Raw genomic sequence first — 13,817 nt, 5'->3', positions numbered from 1 at the left:
TGTCAAATCTAAATGCCATTTAAAGACAATGAATTTGTGTTCTAATGCAACATTACTAAATGACTTAATACCACCTTTAACTATAGTCTAAAACTCTCTCGACAGCAATTCATCTTCTTTTCACCAAGAAGGAGGGTTTTGGAAGGTTGCCCAAACAAAAGAATTGTGGAGTAACTTCCTTCAGTAAACTAGACTTTACTGAGATAAACATTTACAGGTACAGACTTGGTGTTTGCTCAAATAAGAAACTCACTTTAAGGATTAGTGAAGAAGGTCGAAGAGGTATCTTAACTCTTACCATCTTTTATTAATTAAACTGAGTCGTTTAAACCTGTCTGACTACAACAAGGACAGGAGAACTATGGGGAGAAGCAAACAAGAAAAACGGGAAAATCCAGCGCGCCTGTCTGGCAAAGTAGCAATTAGCGCTATTTAACTAACATGTGAGTCCGGTAATATAAATTGCTAATACAGCTAATGTATCCATGATGACTACATTTAATTTGAAGACCTGTACGCCTAAATTTACCTGTGTTGAACCTGACATGATGGCTGTCAATTGTACGTGCTGCACATTCACACAACGTCAACGTCCGCTCCGACTGCCAACGTTCCTCTTGGGGTCAGAGAGCAGGTGAAACCGTTCCAGTAGAAAGGGCAACAACTAGCTTAGGTGAGCTGGCGGCGGCATGTGACATTCAGCGTCTGCTTAAACTGTTCACAGGCTCTCCACAGCGATGTTCTTGCACACATCGTAGAAACTAGTCTGGGTACAAGTTTGAATTCAGTTAAACTGGGGATCGACGCAAAATTTACGTCAGTAGACAGCAGCAGGATTGGGTGGCAGACGGTAACGACAAAGACGGTGCAGGAACCAATCAGATTCGATTATTCAGTGCACCTGCCGAGGTTGCCTTCTAAAGTATTCCCGAAGCCTGTGATCTTCCCTCACACCTGATTTCCAAATATGATAAAAAATAGCAAAGAGAAATGTATTAAATGAATTTAATTAATTAATTAATTGATTGATTGATTAATAGTAATTAATCAATCTAAAAAAAATCAAATCTCAAATCTTTATTTTGGTTGATGCTGAATTAAACCAAACACAGTTTCTTTAGATAATATGTAAGCCGTTAAATAATTGTAATATGCGCTCTTTTAAATGTGTTTAAGACCTCCCCCTGGTTAATGACTTAATACGGAATGTATTTTCAACAGTGAACTGTGCAAAAAACCCTTCGCAATTAAATCCGATTATAACATAATTTGTTGCTGTAGTCTATGGTGGACTGAGACATGCTTACAGAAGCTTTTTTTCCCAGGAGAGAAGCTTTTAGGGAGTCTTTTTAAGAAACACTTGTTCAGCTGTCTGCTACTGTATCCAGCCAAACACAGAGAGTGGCAGGGATCGGAAATTTTGTCTAATTTTTGTTGTACTGTGGGCATGTCACTTAAATAAAAAGTGTGTTTTTCCCTCCATGAAGTCACCTTTCTGACAGAGTTTCTGCTCTATTGGTAAACATGATTTTGAGTGCTGAGAAAAGTGGATTGAAAAAAAATTCTGCCTGGGGCTAAATAAGTGTTGGGCCTTCTGTTATGCACTTGAGTACACAAAGTAACAAATCCAGCTGTACATTTAGCTGTACACTATGCAGTAGGCTTGCAAATGGGTATCAACAATAAAAAGTGGTTTTCAGAACATACTGTACTGGGGAAGTAGCGCGTTCTCCTGGTCACCCGCAGATTTAAGTAGTGTATTGCATGCAGTTTTAAATTGCAGTGTCGCACTCCAGCAGGCTGGGAGCAGTAGAGCACCATAAATATGTTCACCGACCAGGCGCCACAGAGAGAAACGAGCGTGCGAAGCTGCGCTCATTCCCCCCTTATCGTGGGCTTCAAGACACGCTCTGTGTAAGGTGGAAGTAACTTTTATCCCGCAGAGAGGAGTTCTAAACCACCCCGGACATACATCTGGTCCAAATAGTCACGGCAAACGATAAACATGTCGGCCTCATCGGCGAAAGTCAGTAGGAAGGAGAATTCAAATCACGACGGAGCGGACGAGACCTCTGGTAACGTTAAGGAATGGCGGTTATCCTGTACAACGCCATTTTCATTTGTTTTTCGTCATTTTGTTATTTTCACTGTAGTTTGTTGTGTACTGTCAAGTTGAAGTTACATATGTTTATGGACTAACAGTTAAATTTACATTTTCCTGCATATAACATTGAGGTAAAATGCTGTTGTGTAGGACTCTTCAGTAATGTGGCATGCTAACATGGGCTAACTATTTAGCCAGCATGATAGGTTAGCTAGCTATTAGCTTACATTGGCTACTAAAAGCTAGTTGACATGAAGGAGGCCGGTATTTGTATTGCATAAGCTGCATTTAGCGTGATGTGCAGTTATTGTTTATGCAAATAGTTTTGGGAGGGTTGTTGTAGGGAGGTATTGGTGAATTGGTGCAGCCGTGCGTTTTCTCGTTCACGTTTTAAGGCTGGAGCTTCATAAACGATTGTTTGCCCACAATATTAGCAAGTGCAACATTCACATATCCCGTTTCCCACCAGTTAAGAGAGGCTGAGCGCTGATATCGTTAACGTTAGCGGTTCAGATTAACATTACCATGTGTGCGATCTTGGCTTTTGTGTGCGAGTTAGTAGCAGGGCAAAATGTAAACAAGCGCCTATTATTCCTTTTAGAAAGCTAGAATGTCGCTACGAAGTGGAAGTATGAATGTTAATGTGTTAAACATGTGTAAAGAGTCTTCGATGGACCGCACACTATGTTATCATCACTGTGAGGCAGATAGCATTTTGCAGTGAGACGTCGTTATACCCCCCATTCAAAACAGGCCGCCTTTAGCAGCAACAGGAAGCTCCAGACGGTAGGAGGCAGAGGGTCTGTCTGCCATGGATCCACACACACACACGCGCACACACACACACACACACACACACACACACACACACACACAACCAACCAAACACATTACGGCTGGAGTCCCGCGTTATTTGACACACCATACATGTCATGGGAAAATTACTGAAAGGAGTTCCTGTGGCTGCAGAATCAGGCTTTTGCTATACTGAAATTAACAAAATACTTGTTTAAGCATGAGAATGTGATGTTTTTACAAAGTGAATTTGAGTTTACGTAAAACCTAGCAAAATTGGCTTTTGTTGGAGTGGAAATGTGGTTACGACCAAATAGATTAAAAAAACTGAAAAAGGTTTGTGGATGAAACATAAATAAATGTCAGGTGTCTCCCAAATAGTGATGTTTGTGTGACATGGTGTTGCGTTTGCCGAAAGAAGATTTAGCCTCACCTATAACGGATTTTTGAGGTAGATGCGATTATTGATAGGAAATTTCAAGTGATGTATTTGTAAATTTTTATTATTTTTTAATCACAGTATAATTGGTTTTACATAAAATATAGTGTGTTGAGCATTTTTCCGACCATCAAAAAATAATTTGCCACACAATTGTGGCTAAGATATTTATTTAGCTGGACATTTTTACAGTGTAAAAATAAACTTGTCAGGGCTCTCTGGGGTCAAACTATATAACAAAGATTCTGCTTTTAAATAACCTCAAACTTATGCACTGATATGATAAATCTTCAATTAGCCAGTAGTGACAGATATGTCAGTCGGGTTGGTTTTATCGGTCTAGATATAGAAGGCAGCCAGCTAACCAACCAAAACAAAAGCTAACTAATACTGTGCTTGTTTTTTCCCCTTTTCTTTTTCAGTCACATCAGTATACTGTATCCCAACCATCAAATTATTTACAGTATTTATAACATGAAACTCAAGAGTTATAATCTCTAATAGCCACCGCTGAGGTACAGTCAAATTCTTTGAGACAAGGACAATGTGAATATAGTGATGTAACTAGTATGCAGTGCATTCAGAAGGTATTCAGACCCCTTCACTTTTTTCTTTTTTTTTTTATGTTGCAGCCTTATGATAAATTCGTTCGAATTAATTTTTTCCCTCATCAGTCTACACTCTACCCCATAATGAAAAAGCAAAAAATGTTTTTAGAAATCTATGTGAATTTATTAAAAGGAAAAACTGAAATATCACATTTACACAAGTATCCAGAGTCTTTACTCAGTACTTAGTTGAAGCAGCTTTGGCAGTGATTACAGCCGGGAGTTTCTTGGGTGTGATGCAACAGGCTTTGCACACCTGGATTTGGGGATTTTCTGCCATTCTTCTCTGCAGATTGTTGCAAGCTCTGTCAGGTTAGATGGGGACCGTCAGTGTGCAGCCATTTTTAGGTCTCTCCAGAGGGGTTCAAGTCAGGGGCTCTAAGTGCGCCACTCGAGGACATTCACAGAGTTGTCCCTAAACCACTCCTGCGTTGTTTTGGCTATGTGCTTTGGGTCATTGTCTTGTTGGAAGGTTAACCTTGAGCCCAATCTGAGCTCCTGAGTTCTCTTGACCAGGTTTTCATTGAGATATCTCTGCTTTGCTCTGTTCAGCTTGACCTCAACCCTGACCAGTCTCCCTTTCCCTGCTGCTAAAAAACACCCCCACTGCATGATGCTGCCAATACCATGCTCCGCCGTTGGGATGGTATTCGGCAGACGATGTCTGGTTTCCTCCAGACATGATGCTTAAAATTGAGGCCAAATGGTTCGTTTCATCTGACCAGAGAATCTCTTTCCCCATGCTTTCAGACTCATTTCAGTGCCATTTGACAAACTCCAAGTGGGCTGTCATATGCTTTTCACTGAGGAGATACTTCTGTCTGGCCCCTGCCATAAAAAGCCCAGATTGGTGGAATGCCACAGTGACGGTTGTCCTTCTGGAAGTTTCTCCCATCTCCACAGAGGATCTCGGGAGCTCAGCCAGAGTGACCATCAAGTTCTTGGTCACTTCTCTTACCAAGTCCTTCTTCCCCCGATTGCTCAGTTTGGCCGGGCAGCTCTAGGAAGAGTCCTGGTTGTTCCAAACTTCTTCCATTGGAGAATTATGGAGGCCGTTGTGCTCTTGGGAACCTTCAATGCAGCAGACATTTTTTTTGTAACGTTCCTGAGATCTGTGCCTCAACAGAATCCTGTCTCTGAGCCTTGTAGGCAGTTCACTCAACCTCATGACTTGGTTTTTGCTCATATATGCATTGTCAGCTGCGAGACCTTTTATATAGACCGGTGTACGCCTTTCCAAATCATGTCCAATCAATTGAATTTGTGCTCCAACCAAGGTGTAGAAACATATCAAAGATGATGGCAGGGAGAAGAGAAATGGGAGGCACCCGAGCTAAAATTTAGCAAAAGGCTATGAATGCTTTAAGACAGTGTGGATATTGCAGTTTATCGTTTTATTAATTGCAAAAATTTCCAAAATTCTGTTTTTGATTTGTCATTATTGGATATTGAGAAGTAGACTGATGAGAGGGAAACCTTAATTTAAACGATATTAGCATAAAACTACAATATATCAATGTGAAAAGTGAAGGAGTCTGAATACTTTCTGAATGCACTCTAACTATTATAATAGACTGCATTTTCATACACCAGTAGAAGTGGATCTATTTGTGCAAACAAAAGGGGAGAATCCTCCACTGTCACCAAATTTTTAAGGGCCCCCGGTTTCAGTGGGATATGACACTCAGGGAAAACTAAAAAGCTACCCAGAGGAAGTGGTAGTATCAGTGGAGGTCATGTTTCATTTTTTCATATTTTTATTTATTTTTTTCCTTTTCTCTTTTCCTCTGTCTGCTGGTTTTGGATGGTGAGATGGCCTGTAGGAAAGGAAATCGAGAGCTTTGGGAAAATTAACTAAGCCAGTAACTGTGAAGACCACTACCACTACCATTAGAAAAGAGAAATGTCCAGAGAGTGATGGATTTACAAATGAGTTTTATATGGAATTGAGTGTTTCGAACAGGTTGAGAATTTACTTGTGGTGGTGGATGGATTGGCGTGTACTGGATGTGCATGTAGAGACTCATGCAGTTTAGAGGGGGAGAGTGTAACCCAGGTTATTTTCTGTAGCTACAATTTAGAGATGTTCTCTAAACGCTTCATGCATGCTATCCGTGACACTAGCTAGTTTAGTGGGCACAGAGAAGCCTCTTGTCCCCACTCAGTTACTGCAGCGCACACAACTCAAACAGGTTTGTGGCCAAAAATTAGTTAGTTTGAAAAGAATGAAATAGGCGTTGTAAGGTAAGATTTACCTAAATTGAAACTGAGTGAATTTATCTACCTGGGTGGGTCTTAATCTACCTCGGCAGGCTGCCCAAGTAGAGCCTATCTGTTGCAAACGCTAGATTTTCAAATTTACTAGTACCGTAGCTATGTAAAGTTTTTATTTGGGCCTTGGATAACGCATACTTGGGAATGTAGTTATCACATCAATTCACAAAAAAGGTGAAGAATTGGATGACTGTGCATTGTATTGTCCAAATTCTTTATTAAATGTAGATCAGTTACTGACAATGGTTCTTGCAAATAGACTAAAACCTATTGTCCCAAATAATAGAACCTCTGATCAGTCAGATTTTGTCTCTAATAGAACTCTGGGGGATAGTATCAGATGAACTTTGAATATAATGGAGAATTCGGTAAAGAGAAAACAACAAATGCTTATGCAGAAAAACCATTTCATGGGGTCTCTTGGCCTTTCATATTTGAAGTGTGTCAAAAATTGAAAATTTAATTAAAACTTGATTAGTTATTTGCAAATGATATACATAAAACTTCAGAATGGAAAATGGTACAATCTTAGAACCCTTTAACCTGTTTTGGGGAACACTGCGAGGAGATCCCCTTTCCCCTCTTACTTTCATTTTGGCCATGGAATCCTTTTCAGAGAACAATAAGATGGATATTCACAAATATGAGGACTGGTTCTTGAAACAAGACCACAAACTAGCAATGTATGCAGATGATTTGATTCTCTGATTTAACTGATGTACCACATTCAATAGGGGCAGTGATGGAGGAAATAAAACAGTGTAGTGCAGTGTCTGATTCTAAATTAAATGTGGGTAAGACAGAAGGAATGGTAGGTAGGCAGCCAATATCAAAAATTATTAAATCTAAATGTAATCTGAAATAAATTAAACTATTCAGGAGTGACTATTTTTCAAGACTCTAACAAGCTTTATCAGTAAAATGTTTGGTCCTTGTTGAGTCAAATTTAACAAGTTCCAAAACGGATGTTGATCATATTAGGCTCAGGTTTATTGTATGTCATACTTGCAGGGAAATTAAATGTTTTTCCTTGTGGACCCCCAGTACAACATAAACCAGACATTAAGGACAAGTACAAAACAATACGGTCCAAAAAAACAAAATAGTTGTAGACTAAAACTAAAAACTGTAACTAAACATGAACAAACACAACACAGTCTTACAGGTAAGAGTGACAATTCTTACATTAGCAGCAACAGTTTGGATGTAAACGAGGTCCAGTGTATTTTCTCCTCTTGTAGCAAACATGATATGTTGTATGTATGGAATTTTGGCAAAACAGTCTTTTACAATAACAGAGAGAATTTGCATCATTAAAATAAATATTTTACCAAGACCACAATTTTTTTTTCTTCAAAACTTGCCCATTCAGGTACCCAAAAAAAAAAAAGGAAATTCAACAAATGGGAGACTATTGGAACATGCTTATATCTGCAAAAATGACAGATGAGGATATTGAAAACACATGTTTAAAGGATACAATAATGGCCGGGGGAAAAAAGACAAAATCAGACAAAATTTAAAAAGATCTGATATTTTTGAGAGAGCTTGCAATGGACAGGGATTTTAAACAAACTTTGAATAATAATACTACTTCTAAAATTTGGGGGGGTAAAGTACTGACCTGATATAATCAGATAGTTACAGATAAAGGCATAGATACATTTGAGAATCTGTCAACAATATAAGCTTCCAGAATCACATTTTTTCTAATTATTAACACGTGAGAAGTTATTGGGAAAAAGAAATAGGGATAAAGAAAGCCGTTAAGGAGATACACCCATCACTAACATATATAATAAGATCATCTAATAGGGTGAATACAAAAAAATACATTGAGTCGGTTTTATAAGATTAGGAAAGAGTAATCTATTTAATTTCAATTCAGTTGCATTTATTTAGCGCCAAATCCAAACATACATTATCTCAATGCACTTTACAGAGTAAGTTTGAGACCTTAGTATAGAGAGTTCCCACCTTGAGCCAGCACTAGGCGACAGTGGACCGGTAAAATCCAGGAGTCAGAAAATCAAAACAATTACCATTTGGGAGAGAGAGCTGAATTTAACCATATCGCCACAAATATGGATGGATATAAAGTGTCATACATGGAAAAGCCAAGTCCTTTAGTTTGGAGAGAGCACTCTTGGAAAATTCAACTACGATTTAAGATTATGACTATTGTAAGGGATTAAAACTACCAAATAAACAGTGTAAAAATTTTGGTGCTTGTTTAGTGGAATTAGGGATGTAGTCAACCAAAGCAAATCTTGATTAACTGAAATCGTACCTACTCTTCAACCAATCAGTTGGTTGCAGGGGAGAAAAAATTATCTGCATGTTATCTCTAGATTAACTAAATTGGCTACTGTGCACAGTGCACTCTACCTGGTAGCTTTATTAGGCTATATTAATTATAAAAACTAGCTAGTATTTGCAGCATATTAAATCTTTTTAACCTAATTATTTTATAATGAGATGATAACAGACTCAGAGCCAACCAGCGTGCACCTGCCCATATTCATATGATTTCTGAAAATAGAACTATATCAACTGGTGATTCCAGTTTAAGACCTATTGAGGAATATACACTCAAAGCCTTAAGCGTTAAATACGGAAGTTGACTGAACATCCTAACACATACAGGTTCACCTTCTGTTTTTAGATGGTATGCCACGTTGGTTATTTAGCTGTGATATTCAAACTACTTTTTTTCAAAGTTTACACTTGACTTTTTCATCATCCATTTTTAAAAAAATGCAGCCACAGCGCTTTTCACCCTATTGTCCGACCAGTGAGAATTTGGTCGGATGAAGGCATACCAAACGACCAATCGACCAGTTGGACACTACAGCCTTAATTGGTCTTATTGTACATAATTCATGCATTTTATGCATACGTTTTATGTCGAATGAAAGCAAGATAAGCTTGAAATAAAGACAAGAAACATGAAGGTAAACCATTAAAACCATATATTAAAATCAATATTTTAAATAATTGTAACTTCAGTACAAGCTAGTCTGTAAAGGGTTACTGTTAATCCTTAACAATACCATCTTGAATACCATTTTATATTTAATATACCAGAAATCAAATTCCATCCCTCTAACTTGCAGTGAAAAATGGGATATCCACCTAAATAAACAGCAGCTGCGTCATGAATCATATGATGAACATGTCTGCGAGAGAATTTAACCGAGTTTGTCTGAAACTGCTTCAGTGAGCGAAGTGGTTGATGAATTTTGGCTTTGTGTTGATAGTTCCTGCAAGAGAGCAGATGACCAAAGATTCAAAACTCCTCTGTCAATGATGTAAGAATGTCAGGGATATCTTTAAAAAAAAAATAAATAAAAAAAAGCCTTGCCACAGGAGAACCCCTTACCACAGGTCAGTGACAGAGTGCTCCTGTTGTTTCCAGTGAGGCTTCAGTTTGTCCGAATCTGGCATCTATGTTATCAGCATACTGTCATTTCATCAATATGATGGCTCGCTCTAGCTGTCCAAATTTAAATCTGTAGTGGTTAATTTTACACCTTATTGGATCTACTTAATTCTGACATGACCCTGGCCCTTAAGCTAAGGTGCTGCATCCAGTGCATACCAATGCAAGACACTTTAAATGTACTTTGAAACTTCAAACCACTGATTTCCAGCTACTCAGATAGCACATCTAACACAGTATAGGTCAGGAAAAAGTATAGATGTTGCCATATCATTTTTTTTCATTTGTTTTTTAGAAAAGTATTTATTGTATAAAGTATGATATTGTAATTTTTAAATTATTATAGCCATATCCCTCAGCCCACAATAACCTTGGTTGCTTTGAAATGTGAGGGAAGCCATATTTGGAGTTTACAGCAGTGGTATGTAGCTTTTATTCCAAAATCCTAAAGTGAAAAAGTTTTCTTTTCCTTTCAGAAAAAGAGCAACAGGAAGCAATTGAACACATTGATGAAGTACAGAATGAAATTGACAGGTAAGTTTGAATTTTGTTGACCAGCACTGAAATGTGGGTGCATGGAGAGACTTTTCTTATTGACATGTTTTTGTTTTATTCCCCTCAGACTGAACGAACAGGCAAGTGAAGAAATTTTAAAAGTAGAGCAGAAGTACAACAAATTACGCCAGCCATTCTTTCAGAAGCGATCAGAACTCATAGCCAAAATCCCCAACTTCTGGGTCACAACATTCGTCAACCATCCACAAGGTAAACTGTTATTTAGTTGACATTATTTTATTTATATGTGGTGAAAGAGCTAATTTTGCTTGTAACACAGGTGATCATCAGTGGTGCAAACAGCCAGTCATAATTTATTTACAACTTCTTCATGCTTTTAAATGTAATTGTAAATTTTTTTTCTCATAAACACACATAAAAAATGATTAGCAGCTAACAGTGTCTGACCTGTAGTTTCAGCTCTTCTGGGGGAGGAGGATGAGGAAGCACTTCATTACTTATCAAGGGTGGAGGTCACTGAGTTCGAGGATATCAAGTCTGGATATAGAATAGATTTTGTGAGTTGTCAGGTTAACTTTGTATTTGTCCATTCTAAATAGCATGCCATATTCTGATACAGATGTGACACAGATCTGTTTTGTTCTCTACAGTATTTTGATGAGAATCCGTACTTTGAGAACAAAGCCCTCTCCAAAGAGTTTAATGTAAATGAGAGCGGAGATCCTGTTTCCAAATCAAGTGAAATCAAATGGAAAGCCGGAAAGGTTGGTTTGCTCTTTTTTCTTTTTTTTCCTCTCTTTTCTTAATTTTTCATAAAATCACATTCTTCAGGTATGTTGCTATTACACAATCTCCTTAAACTAAGGAGTAGGAAAGCTAGAATTTAGTTAACAAAATTTTACGCTGCTTGATCCATTGAACTGCTTGCACTTCAGCGTTTCTCTAGTCCTAGTGCTGGGCTTTCTTGATTCTTGTCCTTCAAGTTTTTGCGCGTGTAACAATGGTTATAAGTATTATTATTGTTTTATCAATGAACACTGTATAACCTGAAATCCTTACCAAACACATTTTCTCCCCCAGGACCTGACAAAGCGTACAGGTCAGACGCCAAACAAAGCTGGGAAGAAAAGGCAGCATGAGGAGCCAGAGAGCTTCTTCACCTGGTTTACTGACCACTCAGATGCGGGGGCTGATGAGCTGGGAGAAGTAATCAAGGACGACATCTGGCCTAACCCACTGCAGTACTATCTGGTAGGATTATCGCTCTTCATCTTGGTGTCTTCTAGTATTACGGGTGTTCAGGCACGAAGCACTTCTGTAGTAAAACAACGTAAGGTGCTTTGTTGGTGGAGGCGTGTTGCTTCAGGTACTGCCGAGACACAAAGTATGATCTAAGAAGTCCAGCTGGGATAACAGTTTCATGAGTTTGCAGTTTTGTGTGAAAGTTGTCTTGGTATTCCAGATCTTGTCTTGACATCCAGAGTTTCCCTTTACTGCCATTTTAACTTCAATTGGAAATTTCAAGGTAGAAGTGCTGTGATATCTTTTTATAGCCTCCCCCGCTTTGTAGCATCAGTTATCTTCATTTTCTGATCTCCAGTTGCTCTGAGGATACATAATGTAAGTGAAGGTCAAGCTTAGAGACAGCAGGGTCATAGTTCACTGCAGAAAGGATGATTAGCTGTGTCCAGGTTGTAGGAGTACTTGGTAAAGAACTAATCAGTCATGCTCATACTGACAAGTTTTAAGGCATTCAAGTCAGGGCATTTATTTAAACGTTTCAATGTTCCCAAGGTCCCTGACATGGAAGACGAGGAAGGTGATGGCGATGATGATGATGATGATGAAGAGGAGGGTCTGGAAGATATTGACGAGGGGGAGGAAGAAGAAGATGAAGATGAGGACGGTGATGGAGAAGATGGAGAGGTAAGTATACCACATCAAAAACACGTGCTGACCCAGTGATTTTAATCGATGATTAACTGGATGACGACGACTCCTATCCTGTAGAAGTCCCTAATATTTTCAATATTAACTCAAATGATTTCTCAAATGTTCTTCTCTGAAAAACCACTGTAATACTTTTTTTTTTTTTTTTTTAATTTCTTTCAGGATGACGGTGAGGATGATTAAACATTTCAGCCAACCTTTTCCCAGTCCTCCCTCTGTGATCATCCTACAACCCATGGGAACAAATTTTTTTTTTTTTTTTTTTTTTTGGGGGGTAAAAAAAAAATATATATATATATATATATATATATATATATATTTTTTTTTTTTTTTTTTTTTCCTGTGTGTTGTCAGCCTGTCTGCCCTCTTCCTCTGCAGCCAGGCCTGTCCATAATGCCATGTCTAAAGACCAGCTCCATACAGCAGGTGTTTGTGGGTTGCAGTCGGGTGGGGGTGTCGGTGGCTTTCTGGAAGTCTCACCTGTCATTGTTTCTCTACATCTCCCAAAGACATGCAAAAGAATAAAAAAAAATTTGTAGCATTCTGCACGTCATCCTACGTAGATTTAAAATACGTACAATAGCAATTTTTATGTAAGATATGAAATGATAGTTTCTGTTGAAGTTGTGAGTTCAATAAAGATAAGCCATGGTGCACTGATAACTCAATCATAGCATCCTTAGCCACTTTTATATAAATGTATATTATAATATATCCAGTGGTGGAGGGTACTAAGGCTTATTAGAAGTTGCATTTTCCTTTGTGACTTATTGTACTAATGGAACTGATTGAAAGCACCAGCTTGTTCCTTTCAACTGTTGTAAATGTTTTTGGGATATAAATGTATCTTGGTAAGACAGTTGTTAATTGTACACAGTTTAATGGGAGGTGTGGTAGGGCAGTGGGGCTTTGACACCAACTCTGGACATCTGTTAAATAAATTTTCATTACTTTGTTTTTCAGGCACCCACAACAAGTTTGAAATGTACATTTTTTTTATAAAACAACCTAAAAATCTAATTTTGGGCGTGGCTTAACATTTTGAGATGGGAGACAAAAAATTCTGTAGTCCTCAGTGAAGTCTGCAGTGTTTCTCCTGTTCCACTGGAAACCTGTTCACATTAAATTAAGTGTACCAGTTGCTTTGTTACAATAAATGTGTACATGACGTTTGGAGTAGTTTGGTCACATTTGGACATTTCAGCTGCTATTTGATAAAAAGCTGCATCATGCTTTGTTTTCTTATGCTTGCTGCCATTACTATAGTGAATGAATATTTATGTAGCAAAAGCCCGGATTTATTTGATCAGTCTGTTGTGGCAATCAGGCAAGTTTGGGGCCATCATATTTGAGGACGAAACAGTAGTTAGGCCTAAGGTTTAACAAAAAACACCAAATTAACATTGTGTTGTTGCATTTTTGGATAAAGTGTTGCTCTTTGAATATTTCCCATGTTTCATTCAGTTGCTTAAAGAATACAGAATCTGCATTATTTGTATTAGGATCTATTAGTAGCTACTAATGCAGTAGCTGTGCGTCTCTTTGAAGCCCAAATAAAACATCAAGTACAGACATTATATACGAATCACAAAGATGACGACCATAAGTAATGAAACACAATATTAGAGCAATAAATAAAAATGGCAACAACTAATATTTAATACTGGTAAAAATGCTTTACACCCATCC

The 13,817-nt window shown here is 38.1% G+C and overlaps 2 protein-coding genes across 2 annotated transcripts in view; one reads left to right on the top strand and one right to left on the bottom strand.

Annotated features, from left to right (window-relative positions):
• The window catches only part of pkn3 (protein kinase N3), a 31,473-nt gene extending 30,606 nt beyond the window's left edge, over window positions 1-867 (bottom strand). The window contains exon 1 of the mRNA XM_040157126.1: window positions 530-867. Coding sequence (XP_040013060.1) covers window positions 530-547 — 18 coding nt within the window. The 5' untranslated portion in view covers window positions 548-867. The remainder of the gene's footprint in view (window positions 1-529) is intronic.
• Window positions 868-1,860: 993 nt separating this feature from the next.
• Window positions 1,861-12,401, top strand: LOC120805958 (protein SET-like). Its single transcript, XM_040156535.1, has 8 exons — window positions 1,861-2,075; window positions 10,139-10,196; window positions 10,285-10,427; window positions 10,632-10,735; window positions 10,829-10,942; window positions 11,259-11,429; window positions 11,973-12,104; window positions 12,291-12,401. Exons 1-8 carry the CDS (start codon window positions 2,006-2,008, stop codon window positions 12,309-12,311), a joined length of 813 nt encoding a protein of 270 aa, XP_040012469.1. The 5' UTR covers window positions 1,861-2,005; the 3' UTR covers window positions 12,312-12,401.
• The last annotated feature ends 1,416 nt before the right edge of the window (window positions 12,402-13,817 follow it).

This window comes from Xiphias gladius, chromosome 20 (assembly GCF_016859285.1).
Source record: "Xiphias gladius isolate SHS-SW01 ecotype Sanya breed wild chromosome 20, ASM1685928v1, whole genome shotgun sequence".
NCBI classification, from domain to species: Eukaryota; Metazoa; Chordata; class Actinopteri; order Istiophoriformes; family Xiphiidae; genus Xiphias; species Xiphias gladius.
This window is presented reverse-complemented; position numbering and strand designations above follow the sequence as displayed.